Source organism: Nipponia nippon, unplaced genomic scaffold (assembly GCF_047370975.1).
Source record: "Nipponia nippon isolate SJK-2023a ecotype South Korea unplaced genomic scaffold, ASM4737097v1 scaffold_11, whole genome shotgun sequence".
Lineage (NCBI taxonomy): Eukaryota > Metazoa > Chordata > Aves > Pelecaniformes > Threskiornithidae > Nipponia > Nipponia nippon.
This window is the reverse complement of record NW_028262302.1, coordinates 5,988,796-6,015,916: the sequence shown is the minus strand read 5'-3', so window position 1 is coordinate 6,015,916 and position 27,121 is coordinate 5,988,796. Positions and strand designations below refer to the sequence as shown.

Genomic DNA, 27,121 nt, shown 5'->3' with positions numbered 1-27,121 from the left:
CAGATAACATTTTGCCAGGTACTCCCTTTGCAGTGGAGGGAGTGAATGATCCTTAGCAGAACATGTCTGAGCTTTTTCATGCGTTCCTGCAAGCTCCTTTATTCTAAAACTGATGTGCCGTCTTTGCTGCTTGGAAGGACGATGTCTTTGTATGGAAATAGTTACGATGCACAGCAAATAAACTTCGATGGATAAGTTACTTTTAAAATAGGTGTGCATAATGCTGAACGGCTCTTTAGCCCTCAACACACTGCAAGGAACCCCGCTCGTCGTTTTGTGCTCTGAGCAATAAAGCATTTTCCCAAGGTAGCAGGATAAGAGCTAACCAGGCTTTGTCGTCCCTGGTTTCAGGGCTTCGTGCTTCAGCTCCTGATGCCTTCTCTAAGTGTAGGATCACCTGTCCTGAAGTGAATGTTCCCCACCGTTCAACTCCGCTTTCCCATGTGTGGTTGTGACTGCCGAACTTTGAAAACAAAATACTGAAATGATGGTGGCGTGCGTTATCTCTGAAGAAAATAAATCACCTAAGGTTAAGGTTACTAGTACTTCCTTATGACAGAGAAGTTGTTATTGCAGCTCCAGATCTAAAATATTATTTATGAAGCTTTCAGTTTATTTCAGAGAAACGTCGTGAGTGGTGCGGTACGGGACACTGCTACGTTTTACTAATGGTGCCAAATGTGTGTCCGCCGCAGATACCCTCATCTTCCCAGCAGATCTTTGAGCTTGCGATACAGTTGTGGTGTTCATCGGTGTGTTCGCCCTTGTAGCAATTATTTTTCAATAATGTATATTATGGGGAAGAAAAAGAAAAGTTAACGTGTGCAATAAGAAACAGTAACGACTTTTTTTTTTTTATATATAAATCAGTTACTTCAGACAGTTTTTTATTACCAAGACACAATTTGGAAGCCTTTTAGGAAAGCAACCTTGAACTCCTGACTTCTTGGGAAGCACAGTGACTTCCCTGCCAAGCGCCGAGGCAACTTCTGCTTCGCACAGGTTTTATCAGGCCCCGGGCCGGAGGAGGAGGAGGTGGAAGATGGCTCCGGCAGCCTGCGCTCAATTCCACGCGTCGCAGGGCGTAAAGCGCGGGTTTTAACCCGCTCCCACACGCCGGGCTCGGGGCGGCGGCGGGGCCGGGGCCCCGGGGCGGGGGCCGGGCCCAGGCCCAGGCCCAGGCGGCGGCGCGGGCCCCGGCGGGAGGCGGGAGCGCGGAGGTCGTGGCGGCGGCAGGAAGCGGTTCCGGGTCGTCGGCGGGAGCCAACATGGAGCCCGTCGGGCTCGCGGGGCCTCGCTGAGGGAGAGCCGGGCCGCAGCGGGGCCGCGCCGCCGCCATGTCGCTGGGCGAGTACGAGCGGCACTGCGACTCCATCAGCTCCGACTTCGGCAGCGAGTCCTCGGGCAGGGGCGGCTCCCGCGGCGGCGGCAGCCTGCCCGGCGAGCAGGAGGAGCTGCACTACATCCCCATCCGCACCCTGGGCCGCGGCGCCTTCGGCGAGGCCACCCTCTACCGCCGCACCGAGGTAGGCCGCCCCGGCGGCGGGGCGGGCCGGGCCGGGCCCGGGCCCCGGGGCTGCGCCCAGGAGGGCCGAGGGGCGGTCAGGGCCAGCGGGGCGGTTTCCGTAGGCTGTGGGTGCGTGGAGGCCCCGGCGCCCCAGGAGCCGCAGCGGGGCTTGCCCCCCGGCGTGACTGACCGACGGACAGCCCCCGGCGTGACCGACGGACAGCCCCCCGGGTGACAACAGCCCCCTGGGTGACAGCCCCCGGCGGGAACAGCCTGGGTGTGAAGCAGCGACTTTGGCCCTCGGTGCCGAGGGGCCCAGGGTTTGGGTTTCGGCACGTTTGAGTGCTGCCAGTCTCTCAGTCCCCTAAAGTTCGGTAGGGAGATGTGGTGACTCTTCTGATGCTGATAAGTTCCTCGTTTTAATATGTTTTGTTCCAGTCACAGAGGACACGGGGGCATCTTGCGCCAGGGGAGGTTTAGGTTGGATATTGGGAAAAATTTCTTCACCGCAAGGGTAGTCAGGCACTGGCAGAGGCTGCCCAGGGAAGTGGTTGAGTCCCCATCCCTGGAGGTATTTGAAAGAAGAGTAGACGTGGTGCATAGGGACGTGGTTTAGTGGTGGACTTGGCAGTGATAGGTCAACGGTTGGACTTGATGATCTTAAGGGTCTTTTCCAACCTAAACGGTTCTGTGATTCTGTGATGTCATGCAGGTAACTCTCTTGCATGACCAGCGTTTCAGCATAGTCGGGGGAAACTGGCTGAAAAGCCAGTCCAAGTTTTTTATTTGTAGTTGTGCTTTTTAGCGGTTGTTGAAGAAAAGCCCAAGGGAAGTTCTTCATTTTTTTTCTGGAGGAAGGCCACCCTGAGGCGTCACGGCTCAAACGGTTGTAAGTGAACGCTGTTCGCTTAACAGATCACGCATAGCGTGCCTGACAACGTGGGTGGGCCTAACAACGGCAAACTAAAGTTGTTCTTGTTTCCTTGATTTTTTTTTTTTTTAGAATATATTTTTGGGTATTTGTAATGGTGTATGGTCTTGTACAATATCCTACAGTTATGGGATTGGAAATACACTGTTCTGCCTTCATTGAACTGGAGTATGTTTAGTCTTTATTGAAACAAAACAAACTCTGTGTGTTTCCCTGGAAACCTTGTAGTATGGGTTTTTTTGAGTTTTCTTTGATTTTTTTTTTTTTTTTCCAAAGCGAGTGCTGGTGAGCTAGAAAGATGGCTTCAGGCCATCGCTCTTCCTACCGACAAACAAAAACCCTCAAAACTCATTGTTGTGAAGAATCTTTGTCTGAAATCTGTAAGAGGCAGGGAAGTCTTTTTACCTTTCCTGAAATTTTAATTTCCTGCTATAAAGGCACATACTGTTCCCTTTAGAGTAGTGTGTTTTTAATTAAAAGTTGTTTTTGTGTTTCAGGATGACTCACTTGTAGTGTGGAAGGAGGTGGACCTGACCCGGCTGTCAGAAAAGGAGCGTCGTGATGCTTTGAACGAAATCGTTATCCTTGCCCTATTGCAGCATGAGAACATCATTGCGTACTACAATCACTTTATGGATAACACCACGCTGCTGATTGAGCTGGAGTACTGTAATGGTGAGATCCCTACTCCCACTTAGAAATGGGCGGCTGCCATGTTGCTGAGTCACCCGCCTGCAGAACCTGCAGGGAGTATTCCTGGGGTGTCCTCTGGGGAGCGGAGGCGTGGAGGTGAATTCTGCTGCGTGGCTCCTGAAGAAGAGATTGAGAACCCTTCTGATTGATTTGTGTCTCGGGTGCCGAAGAAGGAAGCCCAGTAGTTAGCGCAGGCAGCTCAGGGAGTAGTAGATGGTTTCTCGAGTCTTATGAGTAGCTGGTGCAGTGGAAGAAGTGGGTTACTGGTAATGTACACTTCTAATGTGCCTTACTGTGTTCTTTTAGGAGGACAGTGGGAAAAGACCATGAGGATATTTGGGCCTCTCTGCCAGTACAGAGTGGGTCTGTTTTTCAGTAGTGGCACTTAAATAGACCCCCTCCAGTTGGCAATTATAAATCAAAGCTTAAAAATCTACTGGCACACTGCAATCAGGACTTTTTCCTGCCTTGTGCTATCAGCTTCTAAGTTTACTATTTAAAAAAAAAATCCGATCCTTCTGGTCATGGAGAAAACTTTAAAATTCCATCCAAGAGTAGATCAGATGGTATTATTTAGAGTTTGCAGGGGGAACAGTCCCAGCTGGGATGGAGAGATAGAAAGATCTGATGTGAGTATCTGAGTTGCAGCTGCTCTTAGACAGCTGGAAGAGGAGGTCATACTGCTGGAACAGGACGCCTACCTAGGACTGCAATATGGTTCCTATTTGGATGAGTGGGACAGCTCCCCTGGCTAGGGATCCTGTGTGTATTTGAGGGTTACATGAAGCCTTGGGTCATCAGCAGAAACTTTTTTTGGTGGAAAAGGCTATGTTATCATCCTAGATCGATTGCTTTCACTGGGACAGGTTGGGGAGGACAACAGAGTTGTGCAAAGTATTTTTGAAGGGCTTCAAACACGCTGGTTGGCAGGTTGGCCAAAGCTGGTTTTGCTTCTCTGCTTTTTGTTTTTATGCAGGGTGGCGTCCAGTGCAAGAGTAGGGGAATGTTAGCTCTTTGATGCACCATTTATTTTAGGAGTACTCTGTGTGAGTTATTTAGCTGTCCCAAAAAGACTGCATGCTTGGGACCATTATAAATTCATTGGAGGGCACAGAGAGAAGCTGCGTAGTGCTGATGTCTGTACATGTTTGTTAATGTCTCTAAACTGTTTTTTTTTGCTTTGGGACAATAACCAAGAGGTGAGTATATAGCCTGCGTTGCCTGAATATGTCTGGTACAGAACTACGGACATGAGAAAGAGGGAATCTCATTTAGACTTACGGATTTTGGTTTTTGCCAATGTGTTAACAGTTGTTCCTGTGGCTTTTTTTACAGTGTACAAGCCCAAGATGATTTCTGAGTAACTTTTAAAGTAAGGCTGGACTAGTCGCTATCAGGCACTCCTCAGAATCCAAAGTTTTTACTGTTTAATCGCCATGTCTCTTCTGGAGATCTAGGAAAGACTTTCAAATTTGAGTCAATGTTGTCCCCGTTTTATAGGGGAGGAAGCCAAGTTATTGATTTATTTGCCTATAGTTCTGGATGTATGTCATGGTACCATAAGACTTGGATTTATCATGGGATAACATCAGTGAACACGTCTGAAATAGATTTGGGAAGAAATATCCTATAAAATACATTTGTTGAAGAGAGAATAGAGTGTCAGAAGGTTAGATGTGTGATTAGAGGAAACAAAGCAGAAAGTAATTTGGTTTTCTTTTTAGTATGTGTGCATAGAGGTATTGGTTATCCGAGTTGAGCTAATTTGTCTCCTTGTGAAGGATTTTGGTGATGTAGTACCTGTCACGCTGCTCTTTGGTTCAGAAAAGCTGCAAAAAAGATGGCAAAAAATCAGAGATGAGGAAGAGAATTCACTAAAAGTCTGCATAGTCTGATTCGCTAGGAAAGAGGTTCATAAGATGAGGCAGAAGTGAATACTTCAGTTAAGTTGTGAATGTGAAGAGTGATTTGTAGATAATTTGCTAATGTGAACATAAGGCAGAAAAAAGAAATGTTGAGAGGTTATAGCAAGGCTGAATGAGAAGAAATTAAGCAAAGGGAATCTTAATTAGAATATCAGAAAAGTCTTCCTAACATGGAAGTCTGAAGTAAGTCCCTCAAGGAGGCAGAGGAGCCGTTGTGACCTGCTTTGGACATCTACAACTTGACAGGCCCATGGAAATCGTACAGCAGAAAGCTGTCTTGCACCATACCTGTGGGAACTGGAGAGGTCCTGGTGTTCCCTTACTATTAGGACATGATATATGATAATTGGGAAATGGAATAGCAACAAGATGTGATCAGAGATTTGGAATTTACTGGTAGGATGCTAATCTGACAGGGAGTCTCACTGCCTGCAGCCCTCAGCATCATTTCTTTTAGCTCTCCTTGATTTTCAGTCTTCCGTCTTGAAATTGTGAGGTGCCCTGAAGAGTCTGCTGATTTCAGGCTTCTGTTGGTGGTGCTGCTGTTGTCAGTGCTTTGTGAATTCTGCATCGATGTATTTGGCAGGGCGGCTGAAGGAGAGGGGCAGCTCAGAGCTGGGCAGTAAGTGGGGAAGGGCAGTAACTTGTGCTTTCAGGGACTACTCGGAACTTATAATTGCTTTTTTTTTCCTCTTTTTTTTAATGTATTATTTATGTGTAATGCTGAGCAGGACAATCTCATGTGATTTGGTGTACAGGTTATAAATGTGTACATACTCCAAGAAACACAGGTAAAAAAGTAGGGACTGCTAGCCTATGTTACTGATTCACTTTTCAGAGAGTATTCAGTGGTGGTGTTAAAAAAGAATCATCTCTGCTTAAGCTTAGGTATGCCAGGGAAGTTCTTAGGTGGAAGAAGAACTTAATTTTGTGAGTGCCTCACCAGTTTAAGTGAAGAGTGCTGAGGGAGAACTGTAGTGATTCATGAGATCTCTTAGGGGATTTGAGTGTTCCAGCAATACCTGAGCAGAGTAAGTGCTGCCATTAACTAAGATGAACCTCTCTGTCTTTCTCACTCACTTATAATTACAGGAGGGAACCTCTACGATAAGATTCTGCGGCAGAAAGACAAGTTATTTGAAGAAGAGGTAATTTGGACTGGTTTGAGGGAGCAGTGGGGCTGGCCTGATGTTCCAGGGATCTGTCCGGTTATCTGAGTATTTATACAACATCTTTTCCCTAGTGCTGGTGGGGAATTCTGTGTATATCTGGGGTCTGACATCCTACCTCTCCTGTTGAATACTGCAAGCATTTATGGACTATCAGAAACTTTTTGTTTTCCTTTTTGGCTGTCTATAAGCAGTATAAACTTCCAAGGGAGAAATAATGAAAGAGACCGCTCAACTGACTTTGGTCACCTTATCTTCTTGGCTAACACTTAAGTTTAAAACCTCTTTCTGTGTTTCTTCCTGGTTAGTACTCAATTTTTCTCTCTCTTCTTAACCAGTTTGTAGGTTCTTTTCTGAGTAATTACCTTGAATCTGCCTCACCACATATTTTTTTCTTGTTCCTTTTTCTTTATTTTTTTTTAAACTTATTTTCTGCTCTCTGCTTCCACCTCATGCTGAGGTGGTTAATGATTACACTTATATATCTTATAGAATGACTTTTCAGGCCTTCTGGCTCATGGTGAATGTTAAATGGTCACAGTTTGTATTCCAGAGAGCCCAACTGTAGATCTTTCCCAGGTGTCCATTAGCTGTCATTCCTAAGTCTTTTCACTCATTGAATTCTGTGACGCTTGTCAGGACAGACACTATGAACTGCACTAAAACAATCTACCTTTTGGAATATCTTTTCAGAGATTTCCAAAACAGGAAATTCTAAATTTTCATGTTGCTGAAAGAGCATCTAAATGGTATGGTCAGGGCCTCTTGATGTGCCTCTGTGTGACAGGGATATATGGGGTTTTGGGGTTTGTTTTTTTTTTTTTTGAGCCTCGCATAAGGCTTTTATTCCTGCCTTCACAGGTGGTGGTTTGGTATCTCTTTCAAATTGCATCAGCTGTGAGCTGCATTCATCGAGCAGGAATTCTTCACAGGTAAGTGTGGCATGTGGTAAAGCTAAGGTAGCCGGTGCAGTTCATGGATGTGAGTGCAGAACTCCTTTGAGTAGCTTCTGTGTTTAAAGCAAGCACTGAGCTTCTCTCCAAAGTGTAGCTGGACTGCCTAGATGTTAAGTATCACTTCTGTAAAGAATTTTTATTGGGCTAGAAACCGTCTTGTAATAAATGTGCAAGAAATTTTGTATATGAAAATGGAATTGCTGTCTTTGATGCTGCAGTTTTGTGAACAAAGAGTTAATCCATGTAGGAAGGAAGTAAATTGGCCCTTTATTGCCATAGCACGTAAATAGTGTTTGCTAAAGTGGGTAGGAAGAGCAGTTACCACAGGCCAAAGGTACTTCCTACCCACTCCACAATTAATAGCTTTAAACCAAGGTGTACGTCCTTCTGTAATGCCTGGAGGCTAACAGTGATAAAGACTTTGCATTGGTGCATTGCTGTAATATAACCCGTGCGAAGATTTGTCCTGTGTTTGGCTGAATCTCATTTCTTTGGCCTGTTATCTAAGGAAGTAATACAGCTTGTTAGCCAGTAGTGGTAATTTTGACATTGACTCTGAGATTTTAATGAGTAGCTAATTACCTTTTTCCATTGCCCTTTTCTGTTTGGGAGGGGTAAATTTCATGGCTTATGTGTGCTTTGGGGAGGCCGTGATGTTCTGGGGAGTACCGCACACATAGGCAGCTGTTCCAGCATGGCTGGGTTGTGTGCTGCACAACATCCCTCTCTAACTAATGAGCATAGCTGTGTGAGGATGTTTTCTGTGGGATAGCATCCTGGTTGCTGCCATTCTATATCGTTGGTAATTGGCAAGCCTTGCTAATGAAGGGTTAGTACCCTACACTCAACAAAGTAGTGCCTAAGTTTTTGACCTAAAGCAGATGTCGTGTCTGTCCTGCTTTGCAGTGATTTCCTGCTTACCACCTCTGTTGCCCATCTTCACAGCAGGGTTCACAGTCTAGGAACATGTGTGGCCCTAGATCCTTCCATAATAATGAATTGAACAGTTATTTAAATGTTTGCAGTGATTTCCTTCTGCTGCAGACATTGTCAGAGTGACCTAGGACTTTGCGATGCCCCAAGTGGATGAATGCAAAGTGCTGCTTTACTTGATGTTGTCCTGATCTACACTGGGAAGTTGTTGATGGTACGTTAGGAAAAGGGGGTGTTATGAAGTGTTGGCCATGGGAAGCATATCATACTGCGGGGGCTTCCTCTCTGTATTTACAGCCTCTTGTATTGATCTGTGAAACTACATATAAATTATTCTTTCTGGGAGAAAGTGTTTTCAATGAGTTTTGGAATTCAGCATTTTTGTGGCCATCAGCCTTTTGATCTTTAGGGCACAGTACATCATGTTCTTGACACGTAAGGTAGAGGGTTGTTATGCTTAAGTTCTAGAGTGGCATCTGTTTCACACCCTGTGTGTGTTTATATTTGCATACATACATATTCATGCATACATTTATGTTTCTAGTGAGCTCAGCAGCTCCTGGCTTGGGTCTATTTATAAAACCAGGAAAAATAAGACCTGCTCAATGACCTTCATATGAGAAGAGACTGAGAGGGGGAAAAGAACTATCTTTGATCTGTGGCCTTTACATAGGTGTCTGGAGCCTGAGCTTTTTAGACTGTGTTGTGTTTGTGTGGGGATGTGATAAAACATGAATAACTGCAGTTACCGCCCCTGTACTTGGGGTCAAATTGCCTTTGGAGAGCTCTGTGTGTGTGTGAGAGAGAGTGCTGGCAGAGTACCGAGTACCTCATTTTGGGCGGGGGGTATAGTAGTGTGTGGAAAACTGTGAAATCCAGAAATATATTTGAGTGTCTGCATTTCTTTTTCTCTTTTCAGAGATATAAAGACATTAAATATCTTTCTAACCAAGGCAAACCTGATTAAATTGGGAGACTATGGGTTGGCAAAGAAGCTGAACTCTGAGTACTCTATGGCTGAGACTGTGAGTATCTGCCGCCTTTGTGTGCAAACTGAGGTGTGTTTTTCTTTCATCTCTGCCTGCCTTGCAGAAGACCAGGGATGCTGTACGTTCTTGCTGCTTGTTTTCTGTGGTTTTCCTTTCCCTCTCACCTCAACTTCCCTCAATGTTATCTCACTAGCATTGGCATATTTGCTGGTGTGTTGCAGCCTGCAGTTCTCCTTGCTCCCAGATTACCTTTTGAAGATCTGTCTCTCTGCAAAGTAGCAGTAGACTAAAGTTGAGTGCCACTGTGGGCATGGAATTGTGCCAGAGCCAGTATAGCTGTGCTAGAGAGCACTGCTCTTCTTTCCCTCGTACCTAGGCATGGTACTTCCACAGGTGAATCTACGTAACACGAAGGCAGTGCTATCCAAAGGTACAGAGACAGCGGGTGTAGTCCCATTGGTACAGCGCTCTCCCTCTGGGCTAGTTAAGCCCAGCTTAGCAAGTTGAATTAATTTGGTCATGCTGCTGTGCTAACGAGGGCATTTTGCCTCAGCTGGATCTGAGATAGCTTGGATGTGTTTGCCTGACATTGCACCATGCCATAGGTATGTCTCCTATCTCTTTAATACTCAGGCTGTGAACTGAATTACAAAGAAGCAAGAAAGGCATTTGTGCTTCTTATGGTAACCAGGTGTATGGTTTATTGGTAATGCTCTTGGAGGGGGACAAAGCTTTGTAGGAGAGATTAATTCTACCAGAAGGCTGATGAGCTTGGCTTTGTTCCAGACCCTTCCAGAAAGCAGTTTCGCAGCCAGAGTTTATGACATAGGGTAAGCTGTATCGCAGGCACCTGAAAGGCTCAGCTTGAATTTCCCAGCTCCATTAATTTCTGTGGCAAGCACTAGGCTTGGAAAGGGAGACATTGTCTGGAGCTCCTATCTGCTAAAGGCCTTTATTATAGTTTGGGATGCAAGCCAGCTTGCACTTCCCCTTAGCAGGCCGTATTATTAGATTTAATGCAAGCTATTGGTGTTCTGTTAGGATGTGTAGTTAAATACTTGCCAACCCCCTTCCAGAACATGAGCGCTATTGTGCAGTTGCAGAGTAAGTGGGAACTCAAGGCTGCTGCATAAACCCCTCGCTAAGCTGGGCTGCAACAGACCCGCTTCCGCCATTTTTCATGGCCTTCTGGCTTTCAGAGAAAGTGCAGCCTGTGCTATGAATTTCCAGGTTTGGTTTTGCCTGTGTTGTGTGTGTTCATCTACTCCTGCAAGCTTTTTTTTTTTCCTTTTTCACTTCTGAAAAATTTTGAACTACATACCTTCAACCATATTTCATTCTATATATGCTGGCTGTGCTCTGGGCTGGTTGCTCAATTTGTGATCTAATGACTAATGGCGGTCTGGAAGTAATTTTTTGTGAAATGAGTGCAAAACATGTTATTGTCAGTATTTGTAATTGTAACAGTCAAATTACAATTTTGTAAAATGTTTACATCTTGCTTACTAAATGCTGATTTCTTAATTTATCATTCTTTCTCCCATTTACCAAGGAAGGTAGAGAAAATGTGTCTGTGTCTTTCTTCCAGTAAAGCTTACATTATCCTTTGCTTAAAAAAGGTTTAGGTGCAGTGTCCTAGTTCTCCATATGATACTCCAACTAGGTGGGCTTCTAAGCCTTCCCGTGGCTAGGACTCGCGTAGCTCTGTAGCTGTCGCGCTCTGTAATGGGAAATGGAAGGGAGATGGCAGATTCTGAATGTGCCCATTAGGTTTCTAGTGTACTAGCAGAGCCTAATGAAAGGCAAGCTTTGTAGTCCTTGGAGCTTTGCTGAGAGAGTTGAAAAGAGGGCAACTATAAATATTTCTCCTTCTTCTAAATTCTGTCTCTTTCATTCTATTTCACTGTCTAGTTCCTTGCTAGGGAATGAGCTCTATTCATCTGGAAGCTTCATTCTTACACCTTTTCTCATGTCTGTTCTGTGTCTCCTTGTTGTGACTTTGAGCTATGCCACTATTTCTATTGGAGCTGGGAGGGCTTCTGTAATTAAATGCTGGAGTTTGCGATTTTGTATGGGGTGTTTGTTTTAAACCAGTTGTTCAGGAAAGCCCACTTCTGAAGTGAAAGCCTTTCAGGTGGGACTCGTGCCAGCTTTCTACTTACTGACCCAAAAGTAACCCCTCTTTCATTGGAGGCAGAGTAGCCTTTGTCCTGGCAGTACCTTGTGATGAGACAGAGTGGCTCCATAGCCATGGGCTGGCATCTGTGTTTGGAAGCTTTGCTAGATCCCTTTTACCTCAACCTCTTATGAGGGTTTCCATATGTCTGGTCAGTACATAAGCCCCTGATTACCTCTAAATGGAGTATATTTAAGAGAGGGACAAGTCCTTGCTGTGTTCTCATTACTGCTGCTCTATTGAGAAGTATGTACCACATCAGGATCTGAGCAGAGAGGTGTCTAGGATCTTCTAAGAAATGCAGGCATAGGCTTCTGGACAAGAAGGGGAGAAATGTGCTTCTTTTTCCCATCCCTCCAGCATGTTGGTGGGGTGTGTCATCTGTGTCACTTCAGTGCTGTGTCTGGCTCTGATGCTCATGGGCCTGTGTGAACATGATGGATGCAGAGCTCCTGAACTGAAGACTGCTGGATCATTTCTGATTTTTAAATGTTATTTTTCCTAGCTGGTGGGAACTCCATATTACATGTCCCCAGAACTGTGCCAGGGTGTGAAATACAACTTCAAATCAGATATTTGGGCTGTGGGCTGTGTCATCTTTGAGCTGCTTACTCTGAAGAGGACCTTTGATGCTACTGTAAGTCTGCAAACCAGGATGGACTGAGTAACCTTATTTTTTATCACCCTGAGATTCACACTTGGGTCATAGCTTTCTTAACTCCAGTTTGGTGGGTTTTTTTTCCCCATTGTTGTTTAAATCTGCTGATTAAGAAAACAGTGGCCTGGGAGTCTCAGCTATAGCCAGAGAAAATGTCTGCATGATTTCCCTTCCCCTGCACTGCAGGTGCCTCTCTGGCTTCTGCCAAACCCACCCTTGTCTGCGGCCCTGGGTTTACCAGATGCAGAATACAAGCTGTGCTAATTTGTATCATGGTTGCGAATGAAACATCCTTTTGTCTACAAGGAGGAAGTTTGTGACTGTGTAGTCTTTTTGGTTTTTTTTTCAGCATTACTAGCTGTGAGTTTTCTGTGCAGCATTCTGTAGCGAAAACTTCCAGCCTTTGGATTTCATAGGGTTTAATCCTGTTACCGTTTCTCAAAGTTTGGGCACAAGAGAAGTCTGGTCAGGCTGGCATGGAGAGGGTGAAAGGGAGCATTGCTGGCTGGCATATGTGATTTGCCAGCTTGTGCCATGAGATGGCAAAAGCTGCTGCCTGCTGTGGTGCAAGATTTTGTAACCCTTAAAGAGCTGATGTGAAAATAAAATCCTTTCCTGACTTCCTCTCACCATGGCTACCAAGTCCCCAGTAACTTTGCTGCTGTGCAGTGTTTCAATGGCAATATGCTGCGTAGGAGATTCCATGCAGAGAGAAACCTTCTCCCTCCACTGTTAGGGAATTTGGTGAGAAGCTGGATGTTGCTACCAAGTCCTAGCTATCAAAGGTACCATTTCTGCAGGAATTATTATTAGGTTTCTGGAGAACCTGCTAGGCAGGGAAGAAGAAGGATGTGTCCTGATCAGAGAAGGAGGAAGAAAATAATGGTGGCCTGTAGCATGTCTCCCCATTGGACACATTGTCCAGTTCAGTTCCCTTACAGCTGGCTTCTGGTTTCTGCCTAGAATCCCCTGAACCTTTGTGTGAAGATTGTACAGGGAAATCGCGCCATGGAGGTTGATTCCACTGTCTACTCCCGGGAGCTGATCCAGATGGTGAATTTCTGCCTTGATCAGGTTGGTGAAATACTTTTTTGATTTTCAGACACCGCTTCCCAGCTGCCTAAGCCATGGAATTCAGGAGTGAAGGGGAATGGCATGCCTGTTGCAGCATGAGGGCTGTTGATGCAGGGTAATTTCTTTAAGGCCTGGGGCATCACTAAGGCTGGGCTTCCTCCAGTCCTCTGAAAGCATTGTCTCAAGATGCCATTCAGTCCTGCAGGCTGTGGAGGAGTGCTGGGTTTACTCTGATGACAATTATTTAATGGGCTGGCAGAAGCAATTATTCTGTAATGCAGTGCTGCAGAGGTAGGAGCATTGTCCCAGTACAGTCTCTTAAGGTTCTGACTTTCTGACCGTGACTCTGGCTTTCTGTAGGGAATTAATTTCTTGAAAGCAAACATAGCATTGATACATTCAGAGCGTGGAATTCCCTCCTGCACATCCTTGGCATTTATTCCTGTTCACTCCAAATATTTGAATTAATTCCTTTCCCTTCTGAAGGGAGTCTGGGAAGGAGGTCCATGCAGGCTTGAACGAGGTCTTCTGGCCCAAGATTTCATTGTAGATGATGAGCATTTCCTGGAGAATGACTTGTTGCTTGCTTCTTTCAGGATCCAGAGAAGAGACCCACTGCAGATGAATTGCTTGAACATCCCCTTCTCAGCAAACGCAGGAGGTAATCAGATAGTCTTGCCTGAAACCTGGACAGGTGTGGGGGACAACAGGAGGGTTTGTGCAGACTAGTGGCATTTATGCTTTTGTAGCAAAGTCCTTAAGTTAACTTGGCATGACGTGAGGCAGTTGTTGAAGTACACTTCATCCTCTTTAAGAGAGAAGTGCATTCTTGCTGTCTTGTCTTCTGATCAATCCCTATGTTCTGTTGGTGCACGAGTATGATGAGAAAGGTCCCTGCATCCTTTGTCTTAGAAGCTGTTGTATTGAGAGCCTTGAGGCATCCCTTTCTGAGGCTCCTTTGAGGAATGCTGGTTCCTGCTCTTCAGATCTCTGTGAACGAAGGGTCACAGAGATCCTCCTATGGTCATTGGAAAAGGCCTTTCAAAATATACATATTGTGCAATATAGAGACCCTTGCTTTCTCCCTTTGTTGCCTCCCTCTTCTGGAGAGAGTTGCATTGGAAGTGGCCCATTTTAGCTTAGTTTGGCCATCAGCCTGCACACACTGTCTTTTTATGAAAGGTGGACCATAATTCTGGACTGTTTGGATCCTGCATTTGTTGCTTTGGGGACAGCAGACTTAGTCCTTTATACCAAGATTCTTTTACTTGGTGATCAGCAAAGCGTGAGTTTTGTCTTGCTGTATGCACTGGTAAAAGCCCAAATCCTGATAATATTTAGCCATTTAAGGTCATTCTTGTGCAATATGGGTATTGGTTGGCTACATTCTGGTATATATGTAGTTTGTTGTCCCAGCTGTCCTGGAAGTTCATTAGCTATAGGGTACATTACTTCTGCCCTGCTTACTGTGTATTGCTGTGAGCTGGTAAACAGTCGCTGCATTTCCTCCAAGAGGGAGCAGCGTTTTATTGGAAAGGAAAGCAGTCTGTGTGTGCTGCTTGTCAGTAAATTGCTTTGGGCGATGTTACTCTTTCCTAAAATGCTTTTTCTCCTTTGGCAGGGAGATGGAAGAGAAAGTCACACTGCTTAATGGGCCAAGTAAGCGACCAAGGTAATTGTTTGGGCATGTGTTTGAAAGCAGGTCTGGAGAGAACAGCTCCCCAGAGAGGAACTTTGCCGAGAGTGTTAGTCTGTGACAACCTTAATGGAATAGTGTAGTTTAGAAGAACCCTAAATGCTGGGAATTTGACATAGTCGTTACATGGTTATTGTCCCACGTTTTACTGTGCCTTTATATCCTGCTTATATGTACGGCTGGAGCCTTACCTCAGCAGGTACCATACAGCTCTAATCTGTCCTACTGAGGATGTAGTCCTTACAGCCTACATATCTGAGGATGTAAAGTAGATCCCTGCTTTCACACAGATTCCCTTGAGCAGGAAGAATATGACTGTCTGAATGTTGAGTATTAAATGAATGTCTTTCATAAAACTGGATATATGCAGAGGTTCTCCACAGTCCCCAGCGAGCCTGTATGCAGGGTTGCTCCGTAAGGCAGATAGCTTCCGTGACATGTATAGCTGTTTTTCTGTTGATTTGTGAGATAGAATTTGACCTTTTTTTCCTCATGAACTTGGAAGTACTATCTGAGCACTTATGTGAAGTTGTTCCAGTTCATGGGTTGCTTGCAGTTTGCTCTGATTACAACTTCCATTTTGCAATCTGCTTGTGAATTGATTCTTACCTGCATCGAAGTTATATTTTTGCCCTCAGATGGAAGCCTGTAATTTAAATAAAGAGGAGAGAGGGAAGTTAGAAGCTTTTGGATGTTTCTGTATTTTGAGCAAGATTTCATGACCATTTGTAAGGCTTTCAGTTTTCACAAATGAGAACAGCTCCATGGCCATTCAGTGAAAGCCTGGTCTTTTTAAATAGCATAAAATTGGACTGTAGGCTTTTTAAAATGCTTCCTGGAGGCTGCTTTCTCTGCGGCTCTGAGACAGGTTTGATCCTGAGTCTCTGTAGCAGTTGAGGCCTCACAACCACTCAACAAAGAGAACAGTTTGTGAAAATAAAAAACCATGAATGATTGTGAAGGAGAAACTGACAGACAACAGTAGGAAAATGAGTGATGACAGTGAGTGCAAGCTCATTATTAAAAGCATGTGTGTTTTGTGGGGGGGGTCTTGTGCAGGTCAAGTACCATGAATGAGGCTTCCATTGCAGTGGTGACTTCGCGCACTAGCGAGGTGTATGTTTGGGGGGGCGGGAAGTCCACCCCCCAGAAGCTGGATGCCATCAAAAGTGGCTGCAGTGCCCGCCAGGTGTGTGCTGGTAACACTCACTTTGCTGTGGTGACAGTGGAGAAGGAGCTCTACACCTGGGTGGTAAGTGAGAGAAACTGCGGGAAGCGGGTAGGGGTGGGAGAGGAGAGTCCAGATCCACTGCTGACTGTTCGTGAGCCTGGTAGAATCAGATGGGCAAGCAGCTTGGAAAAGGAGAAATCTGATTGCAGTGAGGCCATCTGCTTTGGGGCTGACCCAGGTCTCCCAAGGCAAGTGTGTTTTTTGGGAGAAGTTCTCCATCATGACAGGAAGTGTATTGGAGACTTGCTGTGCACTTGAGGATTGCAGGTGGTGGACTTGTAGGCCCAGACACTGAGTCAAACATCTCTTCCTCCCCTTCCCGACAATGAGAAATGCACTGGAGGCTTTGTGATGCTCTGTTGGCTTGTGTATTTTTGAGGAAGGTTTTCCGAGATCAGAATGGGTGGGATGAGTGACCTTGTTGTAATACAGATGTCGTCTGTGAGGCAACTTGTGGATGAAACCAGAGATGTCTTACACTAAACAACTCTGCTTTTTATGAGTGGAAATTCTGTAATAGTTTAAACTGAATAAAAAAATGTTGGCATATAATGCATTTAAAACAATTGAATCCAGTATTCTTGGGCTTAGATGGTCAGTGACATGGAGGTATTCTGCATCTCCAGGCTTCCACAGGTTTTTGTATTGATGATACAGAATCTGTTAAGACAGATTAGAAAATACGGGAAGGTGGGTGAGAGAAGAGAGAGATCCAAACGGGAGGAGAGCAACTTGAAGTAATTTGCTGGATGTTCCTGCAAGAATGGCCACTGAAAACTTTCAGCTGGCTATTAATACTTCAGTTTTAGCTTCAATACTACTCAGAGTTTTGTTTTTCCTGTAGAATTGGTAGGTGTGGCCACTTCAGCGACGTTGGTTTCATGTTACGAGTTTCTTTGCAGCCATTAGGATTTAGAAAAGTAGGTCAAAAAGCTGAAGGATGAATTTCAGTCCTGCAGCAGGGAGTGGGTTCTGTAGCCTGGCAGATGAGAAGGGAGCAGGGATTCCTCACCAGCTGGTGGCCTGAGACCGGATCCCTCCTTGTTAGTGCGTAACTGCCTGAAAGCCTGTGCTGCCGTTTAGAATGTTGCCTGCTGTTAAGCCACACAGCAGATAGCGGTCTCTTCCCTAAGGTAGCTGACACGCTTTCTCTTGCTCTTTGTTGTTCATTCGAGGTGCTGTAATTATTGGCACCATCTCTGGAGTTGTGGATACATAACCTTACCAGATGTTTCTGCCTTGCAGAATATGCAGGGGGGCACCAAGTTGCACGGGCAGCTGGGACATGGAGACAGAGCCTCCTACCGGCAGCCAAAGCATGTTGAGAAGCTTCAGGGAAAAGCCATTCGCCAGGTGTCCTGTGGAGACGATTTCACAGTGTGCATCACAGGTGAGAGTTGGAAGGGGACCACCGTCCCCTCACTTTGCTGTGGAGATATTTGCCGTCGCAATAAGATTAGCAGAGCAGCTTTGTGCACAAAGGAGGAAGTCCCCTATGTTACTCGCCCCTCAGTTTTGAGGACAGTAGGTGCGGTAATGGAGATAGATCAACATTATTATACAGAGGAAGATAACGACTCCCAAGAAAGCTGGGTGTTTTGCTAAGGGTGTGCTCCTTTTTGGTGGTGAAGCTGGGTGTTGAGCACAGCTGCTTGTGGCTGTGCAGAGTCCCTGCTCTTAGCAGTGCATGTGTTGCCTCCATACGTGCTTGTATTAAAGACAGAGGAGCCTGAAGTCAAGAATGTAAATGTGTTTGAAACTCTTTTTGGACTGTGTGGGGAAAGAGTCACCCAATGATAAAAGATGTGTATCTGAGATTTGCTGTTTAATGCAGAAAGTTTGAGACCTCGTAGCTGTCTCTAGTTCTAACCCTGCTCGTACTTCTAAAGATGTGTTAACTGTGGTGTTGTCTGTTATGGAAGAATTTGAATCTTGCTTTACCCATGAAAATATAATTCTCAACAAGGTAGTTTCCAGCTTATTTTGCCAGTGCCAGAAAAGCAGAGATTTGACAGAGAGAAGCTCAGATGCTCAGTGTGCTGGAGGAGTGATTTAGGGAGCCACAGGATCAATTTGTGGGTTTCTGTTAAAGAAAGTGACAGGTTCAACCCAAGATTTTTTGACACTGGCATCCTGAAATAGCTGCAGGTTGTGGTGTAAGGTCATCCATCTCAATGTGAACAAGAAAGGACTCCATATTCTCCTGATGACGTTCTTCTGCACTAAAAGGAGGATGATTACAGAAAAGAGGTTGCTCTGGCCATGTTCTAAGAGGTTAATATGCAGCCTAATACAAGCTCTGTGTGCTGACCGAGCTTCCCTTGTGTCCTTCAGATGAGGGCCAGGTGTATGCCTTTGGCTCGGACTATTATGGATGCATTGGCGTTGACAAAGCTTACGGCTCCGAAGTGCTTGAGCCCCTGCAGCTGGATTTCTTTCTTACCAACCCTGTGGAGCAGGTCTCATGTGGAGATAACCATGTGGCAGTGCTGACCAGGAACAGAGAAGTTTACACATGGGGCTGTGGAGAGTATGGTAGGTAGAGTCTCCCTGGAACCTAAAGGCACTGGGGCATGCTGGCTCCAGAAAGGGGCTTGGTGCAGGTGTGTAACGCAGGGCCCGGGTGAGGGCTGTCTGGTATGCCCTGGGGGCAAAGAACATTGTTTCTTTGGGGCTTTCTTTTCTTGTAAGAATGGGGAACTGGGGACTGAGCCCTTGGGACTTTACTCTGGGATGCTGCTTGGCTTCCTTGTGGGTAGGGCAGTGGTTCTGTGAGTGGGGTTGGATTACCTTGAGGACTGGCGGGCAATGATGCATGTAGGGGAGCAGGTTTCTAGGTCTGTAGGGAGATTTCTTTGGAACTATGGAGAGACAATACCATTTCTTAGGGGCGGGCACCTTGTGAGGCCATTTCTAACTGCAGTGTTTTCACTGATGCAGGGCGCTTGGGCTTGGATTCAGAAGAAGATCACTACACCCCTCAGAAGGTAGGGCTGTGACTACTTCTCAAAACCTGCATGGGCATAAACCCAAATTAGTTGCCGTTTGGAAATATTAACTGTCTGAGGTTCAGGTGTTTTTTCTGAGGTATCATAGAGTTTGCGAGGGTTTTAACTTTACTTCCTTTATTTTGCTTCATTTGTCCATAGAGATCATGGCAGAGGGACATGGCACTCCCAAACCAGGCAGCATCATGACTTAGAGCTTCATTGCTCTGACCTCCAAGCTGGAACTGGAAGTGCCAAACTTAATGTTGTGGAAATCATAGTAGGAAATACCAAATTGCATCCTGGGGTCTGTAGAGGAAACCCACAGCAGTGCAAACAACTGGGAGTCTTTGAATTTGACATAAGGAGTTAAAGATGAGTTGAAAGTAAAACCTTCTTGAAATACAGCTGTCAATACAGCTAGGGGTAACTGAGGTAATCTAACCCATTGGGGGTTAGACACCAACAAGGATGTGCCTGGAAGCCAAGTATCTGTGATAACACAGTATCGCACCCACGCAGCACAGACCCAGCCCTGCTCGGCTAACTGGGTCTGGTGCTTGTAGACGCCAGCTGGCCAGGATGTCTGTGCGCCGCATTTCTGGTTCCTGTGCTGGCTCACCAGTGTCTGCGTACAAGGTCTAGAATGCCTTGAATTTCTGCATTGTGACTGGAGTTTCAGTATGCTACAGACTTTATGATATTCTTTCACTTTCTTTCAAAATAACTGCATTGGGTATTGTCAGTGCCCAGACGAGCTGAACCACTGCTCTAACCCCATGTTTTCCATGTGCAGCTTCTATGTAGTAGATGTTGGGATTTTGATTTTCTTTGGATATATTTCTCCATATAGGTGGATGTTCCAAAGACCTTAAACATTGTGTCCGTTCACTGTGGCTGTGATGGGACATTCCTGCTCACCCAGACGGGCAAAGTGTTGGCATGTGGACTCAACGAGTTCAACAAGCTGGGCCTGAATCAGTGCACATCAGGGATAATCAACCATGATGTAAGTGCGTTTGGGTCCCTGGCTCCAGCTCCCAGCAGTCAGTAGTATACGGGGAAATGGAGGTCCAGTGACACTGACAAAGTGTTTATTAGCTTAGTGCCAATTTGTTAGTTCCAATCCAAGACAATGGATACTGGGATTATGGGAAGAGGGAGGCAATTTGTTCCTCAGTTTCCTGTCGGCCCTATGGGTTTATGTCACATCTGAGGTAGTGAAACAGATAGCAAGCTGCTCCAGGGTGACTTAGCTAGTGATATGGATTCTGGCAGTTCTTTACCATACCTGCGTTAGGACTGTCTAGGTTAATGTTGTGGTCTGTCAAGACCTGCTTGAGTAGGTCTTAGCTGATGAATGTGTGGTTTTTCACTCTGTGCTTACCCACATGTCTTTTTCTCAGACGTACTGTGAGGTGCCGTACGCCACTTCCCTTACTTTGGCCAAGCAGCTGTCCTTCTACAAGATCCGTACCATTTCTCCGGGGAAGACACACACAGCTTCCATTGATGGTGAGCCCTATGTATTAAGAAGTGAATACTGGTTGCTGGATTACTTTACATCAGCTTTGCCCTTTCAGCCTGGCCCTTGACGTTGAGGGTTGTGCTCTTGCTAGCAGGGTTCACACCTGCTCCAGGAATCCAGGATTCCTGTTCCTCAAGCAGTGTTGCCTCCTGGCCAGCTGAAGCAGCAACATCAGCTGCTGGGTCAACCTTCCTTTTTTTTTTTTAAAGGGAAAAAAAATAGTTTAGGGAAGAATCATGCTCTGGGATAGCAGAGGAATTGTTTATGACCGAGTTAGGCTTTGCCCAAGTGACACCAGTCAGAGGGCTGTGAGGAGTCCCAGCCCCCAGCATCAGAAAAGGGGAGCAAGGGGAGAAGGAACCGGGGGAGGTGTTTCCAGGCTGAAGCCATTCCTCTTGGCTGGCACTGTCCCCTCCCAGCCTGGCTGGCTTCTCAGCAGAGTCCTTCCTCTGGCCTCTGGTCATGGGCTGTTGCTGCTAGTTCTCTGCATGCATGGCTGCTTCCAGAGTTGGGCCCGCGCTGTGACTGTCTCCTCGTTCCTCCTCTCAGAGCGAGGCCGCCTGCTGACCTTCGGCTCCAACAAGTGTGGACAGCTTGGTGTTGGGGACTATAAGAAGCACCTGGGAATTAACCTGCTGGGAGGCCCCCTGGGGGGTAAGCAGGTGATCAGGGTTTCATGTGGAGATGAATTCACCATAGCTGCTACTGACGGTGAGTGGGTCTTTGCGACGTTGTGGTGGGTTCCTTTGAACTAGATCTGCAGGGTGGTTAACTGGCTCCCACTGATCGTTTCCTAGACCAGCCCCTCAGCACTGCACTGAAACAAATAAATCCTCCTAGACTGGGGCTCTCTGGCCCTGTTAGTTGTCCCAGTGCAGTGCCAAGCATTTGCTGTCCCTGGGGCTGCAGAGTGCTGGCTTGGTGGCTGCCTGTTAGATTTGATATCGGTTTGTTCTCCCACTGGCAAGATGGAGCTGGTGGATTAGGTACTTTAGGATAGCAGTTACAGCAGAGAGGCTGCCATCCTTGTAGCAATTACAGGCTGAGAGGAAGGGAGTGAGTTGAGGCTCCTGAATCTCTGTTTCCTCAGACAACCATATCTTTGCCTGGGGTAACGGCGGGAATGGGCGTCTGGCGATGACATCGACCGAGAGAGCTCATGGCTCGGACATTTGTACCTCATGGCCTCGGCCAATATTTGGATCATTGCATCACGTTCCAGACCTGTCGTGCCGTGGCTGGCACACCATCATCATCGTTGGTAAGTGTAAGTTTAGGGTGAAATTTTGGGATTTTGGTTATGATGATGTGTTGCTTGCCAGGACCTAGACTACAAATCCTGCCTGAGAACAGGCCAGGATGCAGTGGGGGAATGTGGCAAGCTGCTCTGAGCTCTAGGCCTGCAACATTGGCTTTGTTGCATGCCTTTGTAGGGGTTGTCCTGCATTCCATGTGGCATTCTAACTGAAAGCATGCTTCTCTCCTTGCAGAAAAGGTGTTGAACTCTAAAACAATCCGATCCAACAGCAGTGGCCTGTCCATTGGTACTGGTGAGTAACCTGCCCCGGGGAGCTGTGGTTAAGTCCATTTAGGGGTTAGTTTGATTGGGTGCAGTTTGGTCCTGCAGCATGGTTTCTCTGTGTTTGAAAGGCCTCACAGAAGAGCTCAAAGGGAGGAAATCTAGTTGGTGCTGTGCATGGGAAGGGATGGCCCAAAGCTGGGAAAGAGAGAACTGAAACAGACGAGGAAGAACATGGATGCAGCGAGGCCTTTGTAGTTGAGGAACTTCAATTTGACAAGGAAAAGCTGAGAGGACTTCACCGAAGGGAGCTGATAAGGGAAGGGAGGCTATGGGGCAGCTGCTGGAGAGATGGAGTCCAGTTTCTCGGACCTGTGGGAGGGCCGGGGCCAAGAAGCTGCAAAAGACTGCTGCATACAAGCCTTTTTGGGGAGGCTTGCAGGGAGCATTAGGAGATAAGCTGTTGAGGGAGATGCTGCTAGCATGTGCTCTTACCATGGCCATACAGCCCAAATTCCTGCAGCTTCTCTGCTCCAGCTGGGGTTTGGCAACAGGAACAGCAGAGGTGGTGAAAGTATAAAGTTTTCACTCTTGTTTGCTAGTGGCTCAGAGCTGCACAACTGGAGGAGGAGAGGAAGAGGATAATGAACAGGAAGCGGAGACCCCCAATCCCAGTGGAGGCTTTCGGGGAACCATGGAAGCAGATCGCGAGTTGGGGGGCTGGATCAGCACCACAGAAGCTAAGGGAGGCAACAGTGCTGACAGCAGCTCCTGCCCTGGCTGGCTGCGGAAGGTAATGTGGTGTCTCAGAAATGCCTTAAAATGGGGATCTAGGCTGGGGAAAAGCAAGTGGCCCCTTTCCACTTTTAAAGGATGCTCTGAAAGGTTCTGAGCTGTGCTGCGCGGGGAGCCCTTTAGGCCTTGCTGCCTTTTTTACCACAAGAGGGTGTTGGTGCATTGGTTGAGGAGATGAAGTCAGCTGCAGGAAGGCAGGCAGGCCTGACAGTGCTGCTTTTGTGTATCCAGGAGCTGGAGAACGCTGAATTCATCCCCATGCCTGACAGCCCCTTTCCTCTGAGCATTGCATCTTCAGAGCCTGAGAAGGAGACTCTCCCTTACCAGAAACTTCAAGGACTCAAAGTGGCCTCTGAGGAACCTGTTGGATTAAACAAGCCCAAAACAGAGCCTTGGGTAATGTTATCCAAGAGAATGCTTGGCCAAAAGCTCCTGGGGACCATAAATGGCAATGTTTGAATTACGGGGAGAGCTGAGAAGAGGGTGTTGGATCGGCCTAATTCATCTGGATGAGGAAAAGAGGGCTGTTGATAATCAGAGATGATGCTGCAAAGAGAACAATTCACAGGAATCTAGAACACAAAGCTGGGGCTTGGTCAGATTGAAAATAATGAGATTGGTTCTGTAGAAAAATGCAGTTAATGCAATTGGAAAAAAAAAGAGAAGCCTAGGGCCCAGAAGCCTAACAGAAGATAGAAATTTAGAAAGCAGAAATGGCTGTGAGATAGGAAGAAGAACTGATATAGGAAATCACTGAGAAATTACAACCTGTGAGACTACCTTATTCCAGGAGTTTTCTGTCCCAAGAGGAGGCACAGATCCCAGGCTTAGGGAAAGGGGGGAAACCAGATGGATTTTGGTGATAGGAGGACAGGAGCAGCTTTCCCAGAAAAAGGAGGAAGTTAGTGGCTTTGTACTGAAGATGTAATGACTAGTAGCTTGGTGACCTTGGCTGCTATAAGTCTGGGGAGTTGGGAAATGAGCAGGGGTGACACTTTCTGTGCATGGTTTCTTCTTGTGGCATACACAACTCCTGGCCTTGCACTCAAACCTGGCCTAACTTCCCTCTGTGTCTCTGCAGCCTACTTGCCTGAGTCCGACCTTGCCATGCGGTGAAGGGAAGGCTGCGTCTCCTGTTGTGGGCTGCATGTGCAGTGCTCTGCAAATGGAGGTGATGCACCTCCGAGGCCTGGTTTTACAGTGTCTGGATGATCAGAAGAAGCTGCAGCAGGAAACCGTTCGTCTGAGTGCCCAACTCCAGCGGTTCTGCAAGGGGATGGAGGGAATGCAGCAGGTGAGGACCCATCACCTAGGTGCACATTCACGCTCAGGGCTCACTACGCTGATCCTGGCTCCTGCATCGATTGCGGAGGCTGCGCAGAAGGAAGCAGCTCTTAACAGACGTCTCTCTTCGAGCAGAATGGAGGGACTGAGCATGGTGCCTGTCTCTTGTTTGAGCTGCTGATGCAGGCTCTGGTAGTAGCAATAGGAATGAAGCCAAGAAGACAGTACCTTGTGAGGACAGCCCAGTCCTTGAGGGACCTGGGATTCCTCTTTATTTCTCCTGGTGAGAAGGGATGGGCAGTCAGATGTCACAGAGAGTCCCAAATGGCTGTGGAGAATAGGAACTGTGCCCTGTGCGGCTCCTAGCTGCTTTGCAGCTAGTCCTAGAGCTGTTTGGATAACTGTTGTGTGTTTTGGCAGGTGGAGGTTCATTCCAAAGGAACACAGACAGCCAAAGAGGAGATGGAAGTGGATCCGAAACCTGACTTGGATTCAGATTCTTGGTGTCTCCTGGGAACGGACTCGTGCCGCTCCAGTCTCTAGTCTCCTGAGCCCACTGGGATCCATCTAACTTCACAGCACACTAACCGAATGCAGAGAGCGGCTTTCCTGGCTTCAGGTCACTCGCAGACAAGGAGCGAGGCCGGAGGCTCCAGAGCAGCACCCATGTACGTTTGATATGAACTAGGAGTGAGTTTGAGAGGGGAAGGGCCCCTGAGCTCTAGGCCAGCTCAGTGATTGAAGCAGCAGCAGCTCCTCTTTGTACCTTATCTGTCAATTCTGCACATGAGGCAGAACGGCCCCATTACGGCGATGGCTCCAGTAGTGGCTTGTGGCCCTTTCATTGTTTCACTGCTTCTTGGGAGCTGCCTTTGGGACCCCAGTACTCATCACTGCATCTCTAGATGAGAGGAGGAGACGTGTTTTGTACTGAAGCTGGCTGAACCCTAAGACTTGCCACCTTCACTTCAGAGGGGTGAAGGACTAGGATCCTCTCCCTACCACATGGTAAGGCCCAGCCGGTGAGGATGCTCCCCTCTGTTCAGGGGCAGAGGGAGCAGAGAACGTCTCATTCTGGAGGCAGCAGAGATCTTCCTGTTAGGGAGATAACAGTAGACAGCGTGTCCCTGGCCTCAAGGCACAGCTTCTGGCCATATGGCTGTGTCCAGTGGCCTGTATAGACAGAGTTTAAAGGCTTTATTCTGGGTGCCTAGAGCTTTCCAACTTCCAGGCAATGCACCGAGATGAGTGAATCAGGTGGTGTTTCCAATAGCAGTAGCGGGGACTGTCTGAGATGGGATCTTTGGTTCTCGGTTTCAGACCACCTGCTTCCCAACCAGATGACAAGCCTCCAGGCCTCAGACTAAGTCACCCGTTTCTTGCTCCAGCTGTTCAACTTAGTTTGAGTGCCAGAGCTTCTGGTTTCTTGGCATAAGCCCGTAGCTGCTCCCTGCTTGGCTTCTGTTCTGCTCAGCCCCTGGTGCCCACGGTCTGTGTGGGTGTGGGAAGAATCAGTGTTTTTCCACTCAGTGTTTTGATGAAGCTGGAATGCAGTTTCCTACCCAGAATAGGTCATTAATGCCGTGGTCACAGGATGCAGCCTTCCCCAATGACCATGAATGATCAAGTCTCTGTCCGGAATTTACCTTCTTTCTAGAAGCGCGAGGCTTTCCCAAGAAAATTGGAGATGGGAAGAGGCATGGTCTGATGCTCAAGATTTCCTCATTTCCTGTTAGAGAACGAGGTTAATTTTATTCCCCTTAAATTTATTAGCAAACTGACTTTGAACTAAGCTTTTGGGATTGGTAGGATCCCTGGGAGCAGCTAGCCTCCCCTGCCTTACGTGAAGCCTCTAAGGAGTCCTGAGTCCCTCTCACCTTTGCTGTGAGAGTGGGGTTGTGATTTCATTAGGCTTAAACCATCCCCGGCGATGGCATGTCACTAGGATTGCCTTAGGTCTATTGGAGTTGGATGTCCAGTCACCTCTCCTAGACTTCTTTTGAGAGACTGTTCCAGGGGAGCCAGCATTCCCCATTTGTCTCTAGAGGTGGATGCCAAACCATTCTGCTTGTAACGTATGCTCCTTAAATACTTCTTTGGTGCCTATTGCTAGTATCTTGGAGCTGAGTCAAGTGCAGTCTCTCCAGTGCAGTGTCCAGGGCAAGGATCGTATTGGCGTGCCCATCCATCGTTACCGAAGGAATGCTGGGAGGACAGCCCTCCTGGGAGGTGGTGAGCGTCGGGCACCCTGGCATGGCCGCGTCGCTCGGTTGCCCTTGTGACTCTGCTGTCCTTTCCCCCATGTGCGTTGGAGCCAGTTCTCAGGTTAGGGTCCCGGCTTGAGGGTTATTGTTGCGGTTGGAAACGATTGAGTTGGTCACGTTGCGGCAGTGCCTTTGAGGAGTGAAGAGTTGAGCCTGAGCCATGTCCAATAAGCAAGCACCAAGGTGATGGGAGTCGCTCTCCTGCAGTGCACTGCTATCCTCATTTCTCAATGCTCTGCAGTTGGGAAGCTAGGTGCACAGACTGGATTCCCCTTGGATCTAGTGGAGGATTAGGGTCCCTGACAGAGGATGCCCTGTGCTCCGCAACCTCATATGTGCCTTAGAGGATTCACGCTATCCAGGTCGTGCCTGTTACAGACCACAGATTTCACACCAGCCAGCTATGCAACCAAAAAAGCAGTTTAAAGCCAGCACCTTTGTCTTGGGCTGAAAACGGAAGGGCAAGTGGGCAGAAGTGCCTTTGAGCAGTTTTAAACCCTTTTTACTTCTCCCCTTCTTGCAGTGCTAGCTCCATACATGTTGGTCTCCTGCTAGTATTGCTACCGAGTTGTTATAGTGGAACACAACTTATGCCTGCTCTGACACTCTGGCTGAAAACTAGTTTGTTGTTGTCTTTTTTTTTGAAAGGTTAAAGGGTGTAGTGGTTTGGAGTTTCTGTTTAAATAAATGTTTAAACTCATTCTCCTGTGTTCGGAGTCCTTTTCTTTTCCCCCCGCAAGACAGGAAGGGGAAATACGCATATAGTCAGCTGGCTTCGTGGCATTCTGTTGTGTGATTATTTCTTT

The 27,121-nt window shown here is 47.0% G+C and overlaps 1 protein-coding gene across 2 annotated transcripts; it reads left to right on the top strand.

Annotated features, from left to right (window-relative positions):
* Positions 1-881: 881 nt before the first annotated feature.
* NEK9 (NIMA related kinase 9) lies at positions 882-27,015 on the top strand. Of its 2 annotated transcripts, none has more exons than XM_087747345.1 (22): positions 882-1,526; positions 2,936-3,113; positions 6,149-6,204; positions 7,087-7,157; positions 9,034-9,139; positions 11,785-11,916; positions 12,901-13,011; positions 13,608-13,672; positions 14,633-14,683; positions 15,767-15,959; positions 17,184-17,328; positions 18,273-18,473; positions 18,879-18,925; positions 19,779-19,934; positions 20,332-20,440; positions 21,003-21,164; positions 21,544-21,714; positions 21,944-22,003; positions 22,575-22,765; positions 22,999-23,163; positions 23,849-24,061; positions 24,472-27,015. In XM_087747345.1, exons 1-22 carry the CDS (start codon positions 1,338-1,340, stop codon positions 24,592-24,594), a joined length of 2,895 nt encoding a protein of 964 aa, XP_087603471.1. In that variant the 5' UTR covers positions 882-1,337; the 3' UTR covers positions 24,595-27,015. The 2 variants fall into 2 exon arrangements, with proteins under 2 accessions (XP_087603471.1, XP_087603472.1); XM_087747346.1 differs by lacking the exon at positions 882-1,526 and adding an exon at positions 1,578-1,881.
* Positions 27,016-27,121: the final 106 nt, after the last annotated feature.

Excerpts from the sequence above, each read along its gene's own strand:
- NEK9 (XM_087747345.1), top strand. The coding sequence starts at position 1,338 with ATGTCGCTGGGCGAGTACGAGCGGCACTGCGACTCCATCAGCTCCGAC. Across the intron at positions 11,917-12,900 it reads AGAGGACCTTTGATGCTACT|AATCCCCTGAACCTTTGTGT; the intron begins GTAAGTCTGCAA and ends GTTTCTGCCTAG. Across the intron at positions 21,165-21,543 it reads CACCATAGCTGCTACTGACG|ACAACCATATCTTTGCCTGG; the intron begins GTGAGTGGGTCT and ends CTGTTTCCTCAG.